The sequence below is a fragment of the Scomber scombrus genome, chromosome 23 (genome assembly GCF_963691925.1).
Source record: "Scomber scombrus chromosome 23, fScoSco1.1, whole genome shotgun sequence".
Classification (NCBI taxonomy): Eukaryota; Metazoa; Chordata; class Actinopteri; order Scombriformes; family Scombridae; genus Scomber; species Scomber scombrus.
In genome coordinates this window covers 10,565,208-10,585,475 of record NC_084992.1, presented here as the reverse complement: position 1 = coordinate 10,585,475, position 20,268 = coordinate 10,565,208, and the positions used below count along the sequence as shown (strand labels likewise).

Genomic DNA, 20,268 nt, shown 5'->3' with positions numbered 1-20,268 from the left:
TAAAATGTGATAAAAAAATGTCTTTCTGGGATAAATTGGATGGGATATTTAATACATTTAAAGCTGCACTATTCAGCATTTTTATATTGACAGTGGTTTGAATAAGTATGTATAATATGAAAGACGTCACTTGTAATGACAGACCCACAGGTTATTATTCCTCTGCTCTTACTCTCCTTTCAGCTCTTTGGAGCATTTTAGCATTTTTTGAAAACATTTTTAAAAGCCACAACTTTACTGCTCGGTTCACTATCGCTACTCATCAACTCTTCATCCATCTTAGTGGACACAAGCTGTAATAAACCTGCTAGAAAACAACCTCAGAACGATACAATTTGCAATGTTAGCTAATAATCATAGTGAAGCACTACAGAACCAGCCATTTTTTCTCAGGAACTAAAATACAGCTACAAAAATACCAAATACTGGACTGTCATTCATCAGCTAAACGCAAGCATGAATCCAAATAAATGTTAATGTCATTTTATGTCTGCGTAATTATCAAGTCTTCACTAACAGATCAGGTATAATAACTTTATACGATAATAATAAGGTATGTTAATAGCTTGTTGTGCTGCCTCCAAGTGGCTAAAAAAGAAATAAGTACTGTTTTAAGAAATCTTTTAATAATACAATGATATGTAAGTTATTGATAATAATAACCCTAATACTGAGGTAGAGCAGGTCGTCCAGTAATCCAAACATCAGACGTTTGATTCGAGGCTCCTCCAGTCCACATGAGGAGGTGTCCTACGGCAAGATAATGAACTCCAAATTTGCACCCCAAGGCAGTGCCATCGGTGTGTGAGTGTGTGTCTGAATGGGTGAGCAAAAAAAAGCACTATGAGTGGTCGGAAGTGGAGAAAGGCGCAATATAAATGCAGTTCATTTGCCATTTAAAAACCCTTGTAAACACATTGTAAAGTATGGCTGTAAACTGTTAATTGATACAATTAACAACATAAGCTCATTGCACTTTCCAGTAAATACATTTCGTGACTTCCGCATTTAAACTGAGAAAGTAACAACCAATAAAATCTAACCAGACACTTGAACTGGTCATATTGTAATTCATGGGTTTCCAACTTTTTTGACTGGTGACACCTCATCACAGGCAACGAGCTGTGAGCAGTTCAACCAAGGAGTGAGTTTTCCTTCTCTGATTGTTGGATTTTATGGATTTTTAGAGGCACCAAAGAGTTAAAAGTAACCAGTATTTAAAAAACTAAACAAAACAAAACACACAAGCATTTTTCTGCCTTATCCCTTTAATTTTCTTGCGATCCCTTGGGGGGGACGGGGGGGGTTCACAGCCCCAGTTTATGAATCATCAAAGACAATACTCCAGCCAAACATTTCATGCTTACTCACATACTTACACACTTATTGTTACATTTATCGTAATCGACATAAATGTAACCATTTATCAAAACATACAGTAGATATTAAATCATATGACTCAGCCTTACTTTTAAGTAGTCATGAGTTTTTACTCCAAAATCTGTCAAGTCTGCAAGTGTAAGTTTTATTTATTGTAGTAATATAGAGGTAATGTTCATGTTTTACTTCTTATATTGCAGAAAGTACCAATTGATAGCCTCTGAGGAAAGATTAACTGCTTTAAACACATTTCCAACAATTTCAATGTAATTTTTTCCTGTATTTTGACATTTAAGTACATTATCAGCTTCTGCAGTGGCCCAAAGTAAGAAACTAAAGCTCTGTTTGTAATTTTCTCCGCATAAAAATGTCAGCTACATGCCTAAAACTCAAAAGTCAAATTAATGTATAGTAGAGAAGAACATTCACCAGAAACAGTGAGTATATTACCGAGACTATCAGTGTCTCCATCTCCATCAGTAACCAGTTAACTGTGTGGTATCAATCTGTTGTGAATAACAGAGCAGGACGGCTCCTCACCTTTAGTCATCATGAATCACAAACCATCTGCTCTTTTAGGTTGTTGTTATGTATACTGTATGTGAGTCAATGTGTGTGTGTGTGTGTGTGTGTGTGTGTGTGTGTGTGTGTGTGTGTGTGTGTGTGTGTGTGTGTGTGTGTGTGTGTGTGTGTGTCTGTGTGTGTGGGAGACAGAGGAAAGTGTGATAAAGGGCTGTGAAAAGGAGAAACTGAGTCACTGTGGCGTTCTCACAGCCTCCCACATTTACATCTTTCTGTAGCCATGACAGCGGACCAGCTGCAGTATTTAGTTGCTGAGGTGTCTTTTTTTATCTCCATCAGGAGTTCCACCCAACTGAGGTTCATAGAAAAGTTTCAAGTTTTTCCTCATACGAGGTATTAACGACGCTGCTGAGAGCTGTTTTTCCTGACAGAATACTTAAGCTAAAGAAAGGATGGGGTTTACCCAGTTACCATGGTGACAACATATTGATTTTATCATATTTCAACTAAAGTTTACTCACTATGTCTACAGTAGTGGGTTGTTTGTGTCAGTAAATGTGAAATAAAAGATTTATCAGTACACAAGAGTGAAAAAGGGAACTGCACTGAATAAGAGAAAATTAGATATGAGATGTAAATGAATATACATTTTTTTTTAAATTACATCTCATTATGAAATAAATTGAATAAAATGAGATTATATTTTATTTAAATCTAATTATTTCAATGATCATTTTATTTGAAAAAAATGTAAATTAAATAAGTCAAAGTGATTAAAATTAAAAATAAAGTTCTATAATAAAATAACTTTAGACTTTTATAAATAAACAGATTAAATTATATTAACTTAAACATGTAATATCACTAAAAATTAAATGAAATTAGGGATTTAATCATAAAAAATATAAAAATTCAATTGAAAACAACAGTTTTAATAAAATAATACATGCTTTCATAATGGATGCGTGTGAAATACAAACACTAGAGCTAGGTTTAAAAAACTGATTTTCCAGTTTAAATCTATCCTAATTTGAATGATCTGATATCAATTTATTAAATCCTGGGGTAAATCTTTTGGTATAAGCCTTTTTCCTGTGGATGTGTGAAGCTTTAACCCCAATTAATCTCACTTACACCAGCCTTTTGGTTCTCACAACAAGATCTATCCATGTGAGAGACTCGTTAACCTCAAAAAACATGGCGGGAGCTGCTCCACTGACGGCAGATGTCCGGTTACATTAGAGATATAGTATACAGATACAATCCTGACACTAACAGTAATAACACACTCGTGTCCACATGACGCATACCGTCTCTGCACCACACCCTCTGCAACTAAAGAAAGCACTTGTACTATTTTTATCTGGTCACTCAATACTTCACTGACTGTTGAGTCTTTAGAGTTGCACTATATTGTGTTGACTGCTGTATTGTGTTTGTCATGTTAGATAAAAGGTACATGAATGGAACTGCTTTGGACAACCAGGTTAGAGAGTTCAGTACCATTTACAGTATTAGTTCTCTGAGAATATCTTTTATATCCAAGCAAAATTGGTATTTTAATATAACTGAAATGTCCCTAATCGAATACACATTCAATTGAATTGGAAATCAGATCAAATTGGGACCTTCAAAATGAAATTGATTCAGGAAATCAGTAGTGATACCCAGCGCTAAATAACACCATCTAAAATAAAACCCCACACAGTGACTTTTTTTATAATTTCATTCAGTTTTATTACAAACAAAACAAAAGAAAGGAGAAAAAAAAAAAAAAAAAAGGAGATGCGTCATCCTTGACATGTTTTCACTGCCACTCATCATTTGATCGGCACCACTAAATACACAGTGACACAAGATACCCAGAAATCAACACAAAAGTCTGGAAAGAGGACAAAAAAGTCAACGTGGGAAAAAAAAAACAAAAAAAAAAAACTAAGTGCTTTTTTTTTTCTTTAGACGCAAAACATTTTAGTTCGGGGGTTGCAAAACCTTTGTATGAAACATAATTTTTAAAAACAGACTATTTCCTGGGTAGATCAGTGTAAAATATCCAGGGTGGAGGTTATGAGATAAATTAACTACTAGCTATCTTGTTTTTTATATATAATTAACTTAAAACTGACTACTCTTGATGAGGATTTAAAGGTTGACATCAGGTTCTTAATTCATTTTGATGACTTTACATTTGTTTTGCTATGTTAATTAAGGCGTTTTTTTAATGATGCAGAGTTTATAAAATGGATTTCCAGCCTCTGATTTTCCAGATATTATCAGAGTACTTTCATTGGGGTTAGATAGTATACATTTTTCTTTTTGCTCATGGAAGCATTTAGGGTTACATATGGCCTATGATCTATATATGTATATATCATTTGCAAGCCCCAAATCTAAAATGTAAGCAAGAAGAATGAGTTTTTCTCGTAATATATCTACTTCTGAAGTTAGCTCAACTTCTTCGTTCTCTTATAATTATAGGACAAAAAATTGCAAAGAGGTGCATCGTGTGTCGCACATACGTTATCATTTTTCCATAGTTCCTTGTTACAAAAAAATGTCTCTTTTGGTAGAAGCTCTTTCTCGAATAGCAACAGCGAGAACAACAGCAACATCGACGACAACAATACTCATAAAGTCGCGAGAGTAGAAACACAAGAGAACACGAATGGAGCTGTTTAAATATGCAAAGTATATCACAGGATTTTATTTTTTTTTTTGTAGAAAGAAATAGAAACTTGGAAAACATAAAACAGGAAAAAAGATAGATTGAGAGAGTGATGGAGGGAAGGAGAAAGGGGAGGAGGGGAGGTTCAGGGTGATCGATAGGTTTTAATAACACTGACTTGCTTATGAAAGGTTATAAACATTCATAGGAGGTTTTTCTGAAAAATAGCGCGAGAGGCCTTTCATGGAAAAAAACTCTCCCAAAAATACCTCAGAGCTGTACACAAACTCCAACCAACCATCATTAGGGGGCGGGAGGGGTAGGATGGCGGCAAATACTTTATGTGGTCAAACGAGTCCTGAATATGATTCTCATATCCTGCTGCGTGTGTTTATGTGAACATGTACCATTGAAATAAGTAAAACAAAAAAGCTGGAGCTGTGCTTGGAGCTGCTTGGACTGACAAATCAGGGAGGGGAGGAGGGGGGCGGGGGGTTCAGCCTCTCTGAGGATTAGAAATGACTGTAGGCACAGCTTGATACCAATTTTGCTTTTCTTTTTTTTCATTCCTTTCCACGAGACAGCATTATTGTGATTAGAGCATGCTTCAGGGGGTGGAGTGTAGAAAAATGAGTTTAATTTCACATGCAGCTTCCTGTCAAAAAGTTTAAGGGCCCAGGAAAGGAAGAGGAGAGATCTAAAGGGTGTAGGATTGAGGTGAAGTGAGCGTTGTGTGTCTGTGTGTGTGTGTGTGTGTGTGTGTGTGTGTGTACTGTCAGCATGTATGTGTGTGTGTGTAGAGGTTAGAAGCATCCCTAGAGGAGGAGGCGGCCTGTTTGAGGAGACCGTTTATGAGGAGTATAATGGTTTGAGGCAGACAAGGAAAGGTCACAAGAAGTTATGAGACAATATATGGACTGTATGTAGGTTTGTGTGTGTGTGTGTGTGCATGTGTGTGTCCGTTGAGATTAAGTGCACATGTGCATGTGTGTGTGTGCGATTAAAGTTTTTTGGAGAGTACCAGTCAGCTTAGTAAAGGTTTAGGAGATTTATGTAGTGGAGACATGTACATATCTTTCTGTGTGTGTGTTTGTGTGTGTGTGTCAACCAAAGCTACTACAATCACTAGTCAACAATAAATCAATAAGTACACCCTCAGTCAGTCAGTCAGTTTTAGTTTTAATACTGGATGTGTGGTTCGAAGGTGGAGTTTAACGAGCGTTTACCACCGAAGCTCAACTTTCTTGGAGGAGGAATTCGAGATACGTTTGCAGCAGATGGGTTTCAGTGTGTGTGTGTGTGTGTGTGTGTGAGAGAGCGTGTGTTTATGCGTGTGTGCCTGTAGTCTAGTCGTCGATACAGATGACCTCTCCGCTGCGCTGCTCCCGTCGGTTGACTAGCAGCTCGACTTCCCGCTCTTTCTTTACAGACATGGGAGGCCCGTTCAGCACTGCAGAGAGGGAGACAGAGGCCAGAGTTCAGGTTCAGTTCAGACGTGTCAACATCTAACACGTATTTATTCTGTTTTTTTCCTTGACCGGCAGCAGAAAATTGTCTCCTGACCCTGAATAAACCCAAATCATCAAAGCAGGTAAAGACAATCACTGTTACATATTTTATTGAAAGGATTAGAGCTGCTACGTTTACAGTTAAAATCACACTCCATCCAAAAATTGAGAGTTGAGAGTTTTCACATTAATCTGCTGACGGTGTAAAATCTTTCTCTGATCACAAAAAATCTGAGCTTAAGGGTGTTCCTATGAGCATGATTTATGACATCATGATTAGTATGGACAAACGCTGAGAATTGGCTTTACAAAGAAGCAGGAGACATCTTTTGTCAAGCAGTTAAACTTATTTTAACTTTTTTTGCGTGGAAAAAACCAAATCAGACACAAATTATTTTAGTATTTTATGTATCTTAAAACATATCAGGAGGGAGATCTTTAACATCAATACATAATTTGCACATTCATTCTGATACAACAGTGTATTTCCAGCTGATAACACTTTCACAAAGAGATTATAAGCGCTTGCTGTCCACCACGTGGCCTTTTGCAAGCAACATCATTGGGTTCAATAGTATTGAGTCATTATTTGTGCTGTTAGGTTTACTTCTTGTCAGTTTTCTCTTTAATATTAAAAACTGTTTTAAAAAAATCTAATTATAAAAATGCATTTTTCAGCATTAACACAAAAAAATTCAGACCAGACAGCCAAAAGGAAATGATATAGAAACATGATTCTGTTTAAAATGCTGAATTAAATTATGGTGGGTAAATAGTGATATTTTTTTTAATGGATTTATTTAGTTAGCCAGCTTCAAAGTAGTCATATTTGAATATTCTGAGTATAAAATAACAAATTAGCATGTAAAACACCCACAATGTGCAGGTTTTTAACTGTAGAGCATCTTAATGTTTGCTACGACCCTGACTGGAAGACTTCTGCTTGTTTATGTTAAAATGAAGAGTGGCTTCTTGAAGACATAAAACACTTTTGAGATACTTGCGGATATAAAATCCAGGACAAAAATAAAAATCTGCTTCTTTTAATAAATTGTGGGAATGATGAGCCTTATGTTTCATCAATGGAAAAAACGCTTCAAATGTGTTTATTCTCTTCCTGAAAGCACAAGAGAAATCTTTAGTGGAGGCTCAGGCGGGGGTAACGAACAGTAACATCCTCTTTGTGACATGAAGCAATGTTGTTTATAGGAAATTTGGGTTTAGTTTGGAGAAACTGCAACAGCAAGAAAAACTAATGCTAATAAGAAGCCTGCCAGTCATCTCCACTTTGGTCTATTTATGATCAAGTCAACCAACATATCCTCATTCATTTCACAACATAATGAAACATTCAAAGTTAGACATTTATAACAACACATACATTTTCCATGAGTAAACAAGATGTGCTTGATAATGCTTCGATAATCTTTTTAATGAGCAAACTTGCATAATACAGTACATCAATATATCATATTACATATACAGTATAATGTTTACACTAATGATAAAACCCCAGAGTTCATAACTGTTGACCTGGAGAAAGTGAGGCTGCAAATGAGTATAAGCACACATTCATTCTTTCTCTCTCTTTCTCTCTCCCTCACACACACACACACGCACACACGACTGCACACATGCATGAAAATTAACTTCTTTCTACACGACCGCACAGCTGGCCAGCAAAGGGATCAGAGCTTCCCACATTTGAGCGCTATCCTGAATCTGCTCGGGGAGTGGAACGGCGAGTTTAGCGCTCCTTTCAAAACAAAGCCAAGAATAGACCAACAGCGCTCTTCTCTCACTCGCGCCACGGGGAAAGATAAACTGTCATAACACCCCTGTGCAGATCAAAGCTGTGATAAGGAGCGTATTGAGCTGAAGACTTTCTGAAAGAAGGGGGGGTCTGGGCTGTGACTGTGTGTGTCTAGAATCAGAGAGGGGGACCACTTATGGGAAAACATATGGCGTTTTGCCAGCGGAGGCCAACACAGGGGATGTGGGGAAAGAAGAGAGACAGAGTCAGTAAGTGTGTGTGTGAGAGTAGTGGGGCAGACTAAATCTGATAAGAAGCAAAACAAATCGAGGTAAAGACTGGGTGAAAGAGCAAAAGAAACTACGGGTGCGTGGCCAAAAATAAAGAAAAAAGAAAAAAGAACCAGAATAGAGAGGGAGAGAGAGTGTGTGAGAGAGAGAGACAAAAAAAGGGGAGAGAAGAAAAAATAAAAGGCATTTTTCTGGAAGGGGAGACGAAAAAAATAAATTGCCTGACCGATATGTCGCCATAGTAAATATAACTGCAAGAAACGGCAGTACAGAAATTCCTAAGATGTGACTGAGTTCCTATAAAAGCGGCATCATTACATAGTTTGTCCACCAGAGGGCACTAACTGTAAAATGTCCCGATCAGCGCTAATTCTTTACGCTTATCAGATGTTTACCATATGCATTTATAATAAAAAAAAAATAAGTCGTTATATAATGATCTGATTATAAAGTCTAAATTTTTAATGAAATCAAGCATGTATTTTTTTAAACAGTATTTATGCTTTGCGATGTTCAGCAATAGCAATTCTATTCAGTAATATGTATTAGATTTCATGGTTAATGTTGGCCTTTCCAGCGCTGGATTCAAATTTCTGACATACTCACAGTAAATGATGCATGCATGTAATCCAGCATACCTGTAATTTTATCTCAATGGTGATCACTGTTTATGATTCACTTTATTTACACTGTGTCGGAGGTGGCTTCATTTACACAAAACTTAATATATTTGTATCCGTCGTTAATTCAGATGATTGAAACAGGTTGTATTTGATGGTGGTTTGTTCTCTTGTTGCATTTCTGATAATAAACCTGCTCAGAAATTTTTGACTTTAGTATTGAATCACGCTCGCTGTTAGCACCTGTTCATAGGTGGCACCAAATCAACCAGGACGGAAATCTTGAACATAATAACTTTAAACATTGACATTTGTATTGGTCTCACAAGACCCCGGCACCAGACACTAAAAAGTCAGGCAAAAACAGAGATAAAAAACGGGTGGAGGAATGAAACTCATATCTTGTTATTATACCAGATAAAAGATTCCCTGTGTGACGTCCAACATAGTACATTTCACTCTGCTGCCAGATTCACTGTGAAATACTTCACCTCTGTCCAAATCCTCCTCTCTTACGTTTTTTTCATGCAAATCTCTTGCCAGCCTGCCTGCATCTTCACAGTAGCAGGAGAACACTGTAAACATTATCTAGTCCCAAATAAGGTTGGCAGTGAGTTATTTGGACTTACAGTAATATGATAAATCCAGCAGGACACACTTGGACATATCTCTAAGAATTCTTAAAACTCCTCTACAAGGCTTAAAACTCTGGGATCAAACTAGATGAGGCATCTCAGGTCCAAAACAGCCATAAAAAACATTCCCAGCCAACATGTCAGCCCGAGTCTCTCCCCTGTGGGTCCTGCCTACTATCTGATAGAAGTGAGCGCTGCCATCTTGGCAGAAAACAAAACATATTTGCTTGCTGAAAAGCTTTGCGTGAGTGTATCAATGCCAAAAGCTTTCATCAGGAACAACCCCGTGTCTCTGGACTGTCAACTGTTAAGGAACTTAAAAAACACAGGCTTGATTTTAGAATTAAGAGGCGGTCCAACTGGGACTTGAAAGGGGTTTCATAAATCCATGTGTTGCAGGAGTTTTCAGTCGGTCGGAGGAGTAGAAAATCGTTCAACTGGTGGTAAAATCATCAGGTTCAAGTGACTTGCATGCATGTCTACGCTCCTCTGTATGCACGCACATGTTTGGATTCTGATCAAAATGAACTTATAGTATGTGGTATTGACAACTGTAAGCTATGGAAAGTTAACATGGAAATACTTCATTTGGATCAGGTATTTCCTGATTTAAATACGCATTCAGTGTTTTTTTGGCACATCGAGCAGTAAACACAACACTGAGCCAAACAGCTGCCTATTTACACAGCTACACACATCCAGCACACATGGAGCAACATTAACATTCATTTTTAAATTGTGTCTCTGGCTGGCTGATGAATCTAAGCCCAATATTCACTCCAGTTTTGGTCTCCACCATCTCCTGAGGGAAATGTCTGTCTCTGTAGCTGCTAAACGCTCAACCATGTTCACCAGCTAGTTGCTAACTTTGCTGGGAAGATAGTTTACAGTGGGTTTATCTGAGCTCTTTCGCTTAAAAACAGCTGCCTGCAGCTGGAAGGTTGATGAGCAGTGAAATGAATCAAAACAGTAAAGTGATGGGCATTAAAACAAAATGAAGGAGCTGAAAGATGCTAACACGCTCCATAGAGTTGAGGGGAACTGCAAATAGAGGATTATGATCTGTGGGTTTGACACAGAGTGACATCTTCTAAATTACACATAATAATTTGATCTTTTGTTCACATTCAAATATTCATTAGTGCAGCATAAATTTTGCTATTTCAAGTCTGTATTTAGGGTCAATTCTTGCCTGGCTGAAGACAAAATTAAAAACACTGATGCGTTTAGGAAGCTTAGCTTATTTGTTAAATAGAAAAATGGGTTTTGTAGAAAAACTATAATCCTGAAAGTAAGGTATCCAAAAAAAGTATTGTTTTGGAATCAGTAAAAAATACGCTTCAGGTATTGTATCGGCACCGATATCGAAATGTTTTTAAAGATACTTGGCTCTAGTTTTGATAAAAATGTCAGTGCTACCACACACACACACACACAGAGCAGCAACACACCTGCATTTTTCAGTCTACACACACACACACACACACACACACACACACACACACAGTATATTCTCATTGCAGGCCATGCTTGTACTCCACTTCACTGCCTTTACATCCCACTCAGTATATTAGCTTAAAAATACTCCAAAAGAAAAGTATGGACTGTGTAACGGATAGTCCACTTTTCTTTTGTTCCACAAACGAGGAAGTAGAGTTCATCCTGCTCCCTAGAGTACTTGGGGATGTCACACTGATGTACAGCTCTACTGCACGCGCACACACACACACACACACACACACACACACACACACACACACACACACACACACACACACACACACACACACACACACACACACACACAGACACAGACACAGACACACACACAGACACACTGAGCTGGAAAAAACGATGACAGAGTCCAGAGTGTTTTATTTTCTGGGGGGATCAGGGGACATTTTCCAGCGTGGAGTCCATCACGCTGTCACAATAAAGAAGCTCGAGGTACGAAAAATTTCTTCTCGGGCTTCAAAGTGAGTCTCCCTTTTCTTTTTTCTTTCTTTTTTCTTTTTTCCCCCTTTCGATGACAGATTACAGTCTTTAGCTTTGGAGAAGAGCTGCTCATAAATACTGTTTTTTGCTGTGATGAGGCTTAAAAAAAACAGGAAATGTAAATTCTTCAATGGATGGATAGTAACCCACTCCCCCCCTCCACCCCTTCACAAAAGGTGCAATAGTAAATATGCTTTGTAATACAGTACATAACTCAATGCCAGCCCATCAGATTGGGTCACAGCAATGTTGCTACGGATTGAAAGTTGGACAAAAGGCAACGTCGCAGTTTTCTATGTCTATGCTTCTTGCTTCTACGCGTGATTGGGCTTAGGAATGCCATGGCAACAAAGTCCAGGGAAAGTAGTGTTTTAAAATAGTGTTTTAACTCCTCTCTTCATTCCCTTTCCTTTTTAGTAAGTTCATCCCTTTCTATTTTGAGTCGGCGTTTCATCTGCTTGCGCTCGGCAGATAAATTAAGTTCTTTGTAGGTTTTCAGGTTGTGTGTGAGGTCCACAGTGTAAATATATATGTGTATATCTGTGTGTATGTGTGTGTGTGTGTGTGTGTGTGTGTGTGTGTGTGTATGTGTAAAAGACTGAGAGAGTGAGACGGAGGAGTGGAGGATTGTGGAGGAATGAGGGAGTACAGGGTCAGAGTGAGGCGACAGGCTTGTTCAGGCAGTCGGCGGATGAAGAATTGATCCGTGGGGAAATCTTTTCGGCACAGAAGGAGAAACAGAAAAAGAAAGAAATCTGTCAGTGGAATAAAGAAAAAAAAAATGCTCTTTTGTTTGAGAATTTCTCTCTGAATTCCTGAAAACCTGTGATTGCATTAACATACTGCCTCTCTCCCTCCTCCTCCCCGCTTTTCTCCTTGCTTGAGGATTTCTTTGTTCCAGACAGGTCATCTCTCTTACTTCTGTCTCTTTGCCTCATTTCTCCCCCCACGCATCATTAGTACTTGATCTTGGGGCCATTTTTTCACCTCTCCCTTCTTATTTTGGACATCTCTCCCCCTTCCCTCTCTCTCTAGCTGCAGTTGATTGCTTGTTTTCTTTTATGGATCACAGTGCCGCCACATCTTTCTTGCCTCCTGTCTTTGTTCGATTTATCCAGCAGAGTTTTGCTTCGGCAGTCTCGACTCTCCTCTCTGCCCGGGTTTCTGTCTCCCTTTATATTCCTCACATTCCTGCAGTGTCAAAAGCTCTCCCTCTCCTTCCGTCCCATCTTGGCCTTCACTTCGTCTCTCCTTTTCAGCTTTTTATTGTCTTTTTTTTTCACTCTCCATTTTTGTTACATTCCAGGATTGTGCATGTTTTATCCAAAAGTCTGGTGAGTCTCCACCCCTTCCCTTCAGGGTTTCTTTGGTCGGCCATTGCGCGGCAGATTCTCCACGGTGTTGCTGAGCCGGTACTTGACGATGATGCTGTGCACCGTGGACTTGGGCATCCTCAGCTCCAGGCCGATGGCCCCCTCTGACTTGCCGTCCTTCCAGAGGTCCACCACTCGCTGCCGCTGCCCCACATCGTGCTCCTTGGTCTTCTGGCAAACGCCGGTGGCGGTTGGCCCTCCGGCAGCTCCCCCAGCAGCTCCCCCGGTGGCCCCAGCAGCGGCGGCGGCTTCTGTGGGGGCAGACAAGCGGCAGACTGTAGTGGAGACTTGGAGAGGGAGGGGGGGCAGGATAATGTGACACTTTACTGATCCCCGTAGGGAATTCTCTTATAGCATGTCTCCCTCCTCTGCAGGGATGTCAGAGGTCAGGGGGGGGGGCTACTGGAGCTGGCAGGGTAGGGGTTCAGTGCACTGCTCAACGACACTTCAGCAGGGCAGGTGCTTGCAGACATGAGGGCTTGAACCCATGTGCTCCACGTGAAGGGAAATCTCCCTACTTCTATGCCACTAAAAGATGAAGTATTGTCTAGAGTGTGGGACTCCTTTTAGTGCAGATGTGTAGCTTCCTCATGCCTGTAATGATGGATGAAACAGGTTTTCCAAAAATGCAATTCAAAGCATTGAGCAAATGCTGAGAAACCACTGTGTGTTGCAGCACAAAACAATCCTCCACTGGAGCCTTTGGTGAATCATCGCATTTTGTTTTGAGGTTCACTGAGTGCAGCTAAAGTAGTAGATGTGTAGTTAAAAAGTGCCACGGCAGACATGCATATTTTTGGACATGTTTTGTGTACTCAAGTGAGGCAGTGAGATTGGAGCTTCTCTCAGGAGAGAGCTATTAAAACGAGTCGGGCTCAGAGGTCGCCAAATCAGAGCATTTTGTTGTTTTAACTCCGTCCATTTCTCCTGCTGACTTTTTCCCTCTATGGTTGAGTCTAAAAAGGTCAGGAACCAGCTCGACCCCAATCAAGACCACAAATGTGGCCTCATTTGCTGCGTGCTTGTGCCCTGCCAGAGTCAGTTCAGACTGCACTCGGATCAGCTCGGCCTGCGCTCACCTCAGCTGCTCGCTGCGAGGCTCCCGCAAGCGAACCCACGGGGCAACACAACCCGTGCGCGACTATTTCTGAACAGCGCGGCATTCGGCCCAGCCCTCCCGCCGGCTCGCAAGTCACAACACGACGTTTACACAACCAAACGGCTTCTGCGGTTTCTGCCCCTCTCAAAATACCTTGGTACAAAGTCCGAATGTTTTCTTGGCATGGCTGGATTCAGACAGGCTGAGCATAATGACATTTTCAGAGATAGGCCCTGGCTCTCTAAAATGCAATGCCTTTGACAGATGTCTCAGTCTACAATTACATAAATCAAGATACACTGAGTGAGAGTCAGGCGCAGAACTGAGAGAGCTGGGTGTTGTGGGTTTTTTTTAGGGTAGAGCTATTGGGAAATATCAGGTTTTACCAGTTATCTCTGCCACATCTCTGCTATCTAAACATCTCCAAACACGAATGCACACGCAGAGCTGAGAGTGCGTCTGGTGAGCATATGCTGTTACCAATCTAATTATGAGAAAATAAATTCACAAACTGCCAGTATGCTCTGACAGACTGCAGGCGAGGAGAGTTGGACACGAGGAACCCAAACATTTTTCCTTTACGATTTTAATTTTAAAGCTTTTAACTCTATAAATAATGAGCCGCTATATGACTTCACAAGAGAAAATAAACATGCTTGAAAATGAAAAATAGTACTCCTCAGACAGGTTTGATAGCACTCCAGACTGTGCTTCGCTGTTGCACAATGTGTCGTTACTGCTGAGCACTGAGTATTGAGGTTTCGAGGTTGGACATGTTAAGAGATGAAAACACCTTAATATAGCAGAGCAGCACGTTTGTATTTGATTTTGGTAATGTCTATTTCAGGTGTCTATCTGGCAGCCACATCAGAAACTCTGCCACAGATGTTTTTTTTCCGATACGGACTCCTTTCTGGATTTTGAAGGTTTCACAACTAAGCTGCTCGGGGGAACTGAAGTGTCTGTTCCAAGTGCTTAAAACACTGCTGCTTTAGAAGCCATCAGGTAGCTCTTAACTCCTCACATTTAAGGATTATAGTGAAATTTAAGAGTTAAATTGAGCTGTGTTTGATTACAAAGCTAAAAATAGGGCATAAAAAATGTTTCTGAAACTCCCAGAGTCAGCACTCGGTTTTGATGAAGCCTGGACATTCTTCTTTTTTTTTTAAATTTGCTTTTGCTAAATGTTTTTCCCACAACAACATAACCATATAAAGATGGAATTCCACGGATGCTATCTTTAAATAGAGAGCAACATTTTGGTTTGACCATCAGTGCAGGTTGCCAAGTAATCAAGTCCAGATTTCTAAAAAGCCTGATTTGTGCTTCTTGCTTGGGGTGTCCTCTCTGCTGCACTGAAGCTACAGAAATACAACATATAGACGAGTTTCTGATGCCGGTTGAGATTATGGATGGTAAAGAAAATGCAGAGCAACTTGAAAAAAAGGCTCCATGATCTGAATATGAAATCATTGCTCTCACAAAGTGGAGTAAGAGATTTGATATACTCTCACAAAGTTGGGCAACTTGCAAGAAACATGTTAAAAATAGTTTAAATCTGTGATTCAGAGGCCAGGATATCCTGATTTTTCTGTTTCTAGTATGAGTCAAACTCTACAAAATGCTGCTTCCTATTGATGGCATCCCTATGACATAATCAGGGTTATTTTCTCAGGCTTGAGAAAGCTCCTCTTAGAGCCACAGAAGACAGTAGCTATACTGACTACAGTGTCTATATTATATGCTATATGTTAACAGGCTAAAGTAAACTGAAATGCATGCATAAAGGTGGTGTAATGCGCCTTTAAACATGCATACGTTGACTTATATGTTGCAAATCTTCGCCAAGATCACCAAATAAATCAAATAATGTACACAGTGTTACTTTGGTTATATAATGAATTCACAACATGACCTTACAATGTGCAAAACTTAATGTTGCAGCACTGTTGTGACGATCGGCGGATTGAATTCTCCGGCGGCTATAAATCAGTTCCTGTGCCAGAGGCGTCTACAGAGAGACCGTAAAAACACCTCAATGAAGAGGCATAAATCTGGCATTTATCATCCACTTGCCAAGTGTCAAACATATCAAACAAATTGGTATCCTTCTTATTCTGTAAATTACCTTGAACACTGTGATTATTGATGCCTTATCACGTTATGATCTTTATTATCGTGGGCTGTAAACACATTCACATCTCTCCCACACACTCACACATACACAAGTTTTCCACACATTCACAGACAGAGACGCTTTGTACTTGTGTTTGAATTATGAAGTTGCAAAAAAAAAAAAAAAACCTTCTTCAATTTCCTCTAAAGTGGTTTCAAAGTTAGACAACACACACCTCAAATAAAAAATTATGATGATTGAAATATTAAAATCTAAAAGAGCAATTTCTTTTATGGCTGTGCTTTTACATAAAAAGGGGAAATTCCAGACGTCTAGGGCAGACATTTACACATATTAGTCTGACATATTTGAGAAATAACCTCTTATTTTGTAATGACGGACCTACCACAGGGTCCATCTGCTGACTGCTCCGTTATTTCATATCATAGTAGATGTTAATGTCATTGCAGCGCCGTGCACTGACCTGATATGAAGGATCCTGGCGGCATCTGACTGTAGTTGGCCCCTCCCATGTGTAGGGCGCTCGGGGGGGCGGGGGTGAAGGGGGCTCCGTAGTTCTGAGGGGTGGCGTAAGGTCCTGGAGGGATGGGCTGCACAGAGATAAGGTTTTTTTTTTAGAAATTGGGTTCATGTGATATATATATATATTTCTTTCTTATAAAAGGCACATAAAAAAAAACAACAAAGAACCGCTTTGAAGTTATGTAACCTGGCAAAAAAAAAAATCTGCTGACTAAGCAGCTGTGCAGTGGAAAAGCGCAGGTGGGTGACAAGATAATGGGCTCTTTATTTTCATTGGCCGCCCTCCATGTATTATTTTTCCAGTAAGCGCAGGCAGCTCGTGCAGGTTTCGACTTGTGAGTGTGGCTATTTGTGTGTGTGTGTATGTGTGTGTTGTGTTGTGTTTTATAAAGCAGGCTGCTGACCGGGGGCGTGTGCGTCTCGGTGCCCTTGCTGGCCAGTCTGCTGAGGATGCTCCTCTCGGACATTTGCAGGCGGGCGGCGATGGGTGGGACTCTGGACAGTGTGGCCGGTAACCGGGTCACGTCAGCCTTCATGTCACTCAGGAGCTCCTCCAACTGGTTCAGCACTGCAATAACAACAATAAACATCAGCTTCAACACATTCTCTATTAAAAACAACTATTTCTGCTCCATATTTTATTATTCTAGCTTTAACCCTAGTTTGTTTTGGCTTTTTATTCACTTTTGGATGCTCTATTTTGATACTTAATTCACAATAATGTGCCTTTGTGTCTCACCCAAGGTCCTGGCAGGGATTCAGCAACTTCATTATTAACATTTTCAAATTCAATGTGCAGTCTGTTTAAAAGTTTAGACAGAGCTTTGGGGCTGACATATTCACATATAGCACACATCTTTGTATTTTAACAGAAGTTTGCTGTTCCCATCCTTCGCTCTCTTGGCTCTCTGTCATCACATCCCTACATGGAAGACTGATTTCAGACTATCAGAGTCAATTCAGGGCTCTCTCGTTAAGTTCAGCACCGTTACATGAGGAAATACGAGACGGCAACAAGAACAGTAGTGTGCCGAGCATGTTTTCCTGTTGAAAAAACTATATAAACATGGACAGACGTGCCAGCGAGCCAGTGAGGAAATGTTTGGAGCTATCACTTAACATCGTGTAAGCTTATCTGCTCGGCTTTGCTAAAATCAGCTCCAGGCAGAACGATAGAGTCACTGCGGCAGGAAAGACCGCGATTGCACAACGCTGCTGGTGAAATGTCGAGCTCTCTTTCGTTGGGTGCCTGTGATTATCTGACTTCCAATCTCTCCCACTTTTTCCAAATCAGACTGGTGTTTTTTTATCCCCCTAAAAACGTGTTGTGTGTCTTTTCTTTCACTCACTTTGCATTTGTTTTGTTTTTGTTAACTGAACAGACAAAAAATTTGTTTGTTGGTTGTTTTTTTTGCAGGCATCACCCCATCTCCGCCGACCTTTGTGCAGGACAGCATTGGCTGGCTTGTTGCCCGCCAGTGACTCCTTGCTGAGGTGCTGGTGCGACTCAGCCAGGCACTCCACCTCAGTGAAGCGTGCGTTGAGCGCCATGGCCGGGTGGCTGGGGTCCTGGGTCATGTTCAGGTAGGCTGCACGTCGGAGCTGCTCCTCTATCACCAGCGCCTGCTCCAACAGCTGCAGGGCAGAGGGAGATGGAGTCATGGAAAGACAGGAGAAAGTACAGAAATAAATGCATTAATGTCAACGAAATTAATATTTGTCCATCTACTGTGTTTTATGTTGGTATTTTTGCACATTTTGAACTACAAAACTTGCAGATATTTACCCCCCTAGTTGATCTGTAATGCTTCAGAGCAAAACATAATAAAATTGAGGTGCGAGACATAACATAGGTGAGTCCACATTTCCCTAAGCGCTTGCTTACTGTTTGAGCGTCAAATGTGTCCTGATAACATACTACATATTAGTCAATGTTACTGTTTTTGCAGTAAAATCAATATAATTTATCATTCTGTACCGGCAGGAAATTGCCACTGTCATCAAACTGCGGCTTTGGATTCAAAATATAATTGCCATGGCCGCAGGTTGTCAGACGCCAGAGAGATAAAGAGAATAAAAATAGGAACACACGAGAGTGGCGTGCTGCTGATAAAGACGGTTTATAGAGAGGATGATAATTAAATCCCCTAGGCTTAACAACAAATCATTTTACCTGTGTAGTGACAATATACTGTAATCAGGTTTTTATGTTGTGCTTTGATGCTAATGTCAGCTGTAGTTTTTTGTTAAACCGGAATAATTTATCTCTTTCTGAATCAGATTTTGGTGTTATTTCCTACAATGAGCTCATTGTTTGAGATTGTTTAAGAAGTATAAGGACCAACAGATGAATATCATTGTAAATGTTTTAAATTTTTCATTCACAAATGTCCATTTATAAAAAAGAAAACCTTGTTTAACTTACATGTGCTAAACTAAAAGAAATAAAGGAAGTACCTAAACAACTGATAACATCTACCATACAGCTTCTTTTTACTTCTTTTTTATTTTTATATATAAGCTATGATTGCATTGCGTTGTTAATTCCCATCAATAGCGCTCTCAAAAATAAGGTGTTGTTGAATTTAATTAAGTCTATTTCACAGTGTCAACATACGTAATACTTAAAACCTGCTTAAAATTAGGACGTAATATAAAGTTTGGACTCAGCTGCTGTCTTAATATTTGAAATATACTTTTCTTTACTCTCATGTTTCATTTGGGTAAAAAGGGTGACTATAAAGTATGAGGTGTCAAATGAGGGAGGGTGAAACGCTTCTAAAGTATTTCTGTGATTTATTTGAATATGTACAATTGGTATATTTATAGCAGGTGTGAATAAGACTTTCAGGTTTATGCAGGTGCTTCAGAAATGTATCAAGTCAGCACACCAAACTACCATTTCAGTCCTTTCGAACCTTCTTCAGACAGTATTTATAACTTAAGCTCAGGATAAGAAGTCATGCATCGCAATGAATCTAAAAACGAAAAAACTAAATCCACTTACAATAAAAATCCTAACATGAACTACTCAGTATGTCCTTAATAAAACAGCTTAACACATCAACTCATGTTCAAGATATTATCATTAAGAAATGATGTGATTTTAGATTACATCAAAGAAAAACTGAAAAAATGTGTCATTTAAACATATGCAGAAAGGTAATCTCCACTTTTTCTTGCAAAAAATATACATGTATTATTGATTTTGCCCCTTACTCTCATTATATTCTGTATGGAAACTGCTCCAAGCATTTCTCATCTTCTCTTTCTGATGTTTTTAAGCAATATTTCAATGGCTCTGTTGGCATGGCGACAGTTAAGCAAGTATTTCATGGGAAATTAAGCTTCATACTGTGATTCAGTTGTGTGCGTGTGTGTGTTCCTGGAAAATAGAGGTTATTTGTTGTAAACGCGTTGCAAAAGACGTTATCGTGTTGCACAACCGATTACCACTTGTTATTTTGTGAAAGAATTTACTTATGTGTTGTTTCGACAGCAAATTAACAGTGACGGCAGGCAATTTTAGCAAGAGAGATGACGAGGAGTCAAGAGAGCGAGACAGAAGGGGATACAGTAAATGAGGATGTTGAGGGCAGGATCTGAAACATGTGAGCCGCTCAAAAACAGGATGAGAGCTGTTCCAGAAATGCAGCGGTCAGCAATACCATCCACTCAATAAGTGGGTCTAGGGGCATCTGTCATCCGACCCATCAAAAAAGTCAGGTGATCGAAGACGCTGCGAAGTACCGAAAGTTGCAGGTTCGAA

The 20,268-nt window shown here is 39.7% G+C and overlaps 1 protein-coding gene across 5 annotated transcripts in view; it reads right to left on the bottom strand.

The window, feature by feature from the left end:
- Positions 1-3,675: 3,675 nt before the first annotated feature.
- Positions 3,676-20,268, bottom strand: part of chd3 (chromodomain helicase DNA binding protein 3) — a 41,438-nt gene continuing 24,845 nt past the window's right edge. For 2 of the 5 annotated variants that reach the window (XM_062445428.1, XM_062445429.1), the window contains exons 37-40: positions 17,849-18,134; positions 16,904-17,067; positions 16,441-16,567; positions 10,871-12,992 (exon numbers count right to left, since the gene is read on the bottom strand). In XM_062445428.1, the coding sequence (XP_062301412.1) occupies positions 12,724-12,992; positions 16,441-16,567; positions 16,904-17,067; positions 17,849-18,134 (846 nt within the window). In that variant the 3' untranslated portion in view covers positions 10,871-12,723. Of the gene's footprint in view, positions 6,018-10,870; positions 12,993-16,440; positions 16,568-16,903; positions 17,068-17,848; positions 18,135-20,268 lie in introns of those variants that run through there. The other 3 variants (XM_062445432.1, XM_062445430.1, XM_062445431.1) reach the window with 3 other exon arrangements.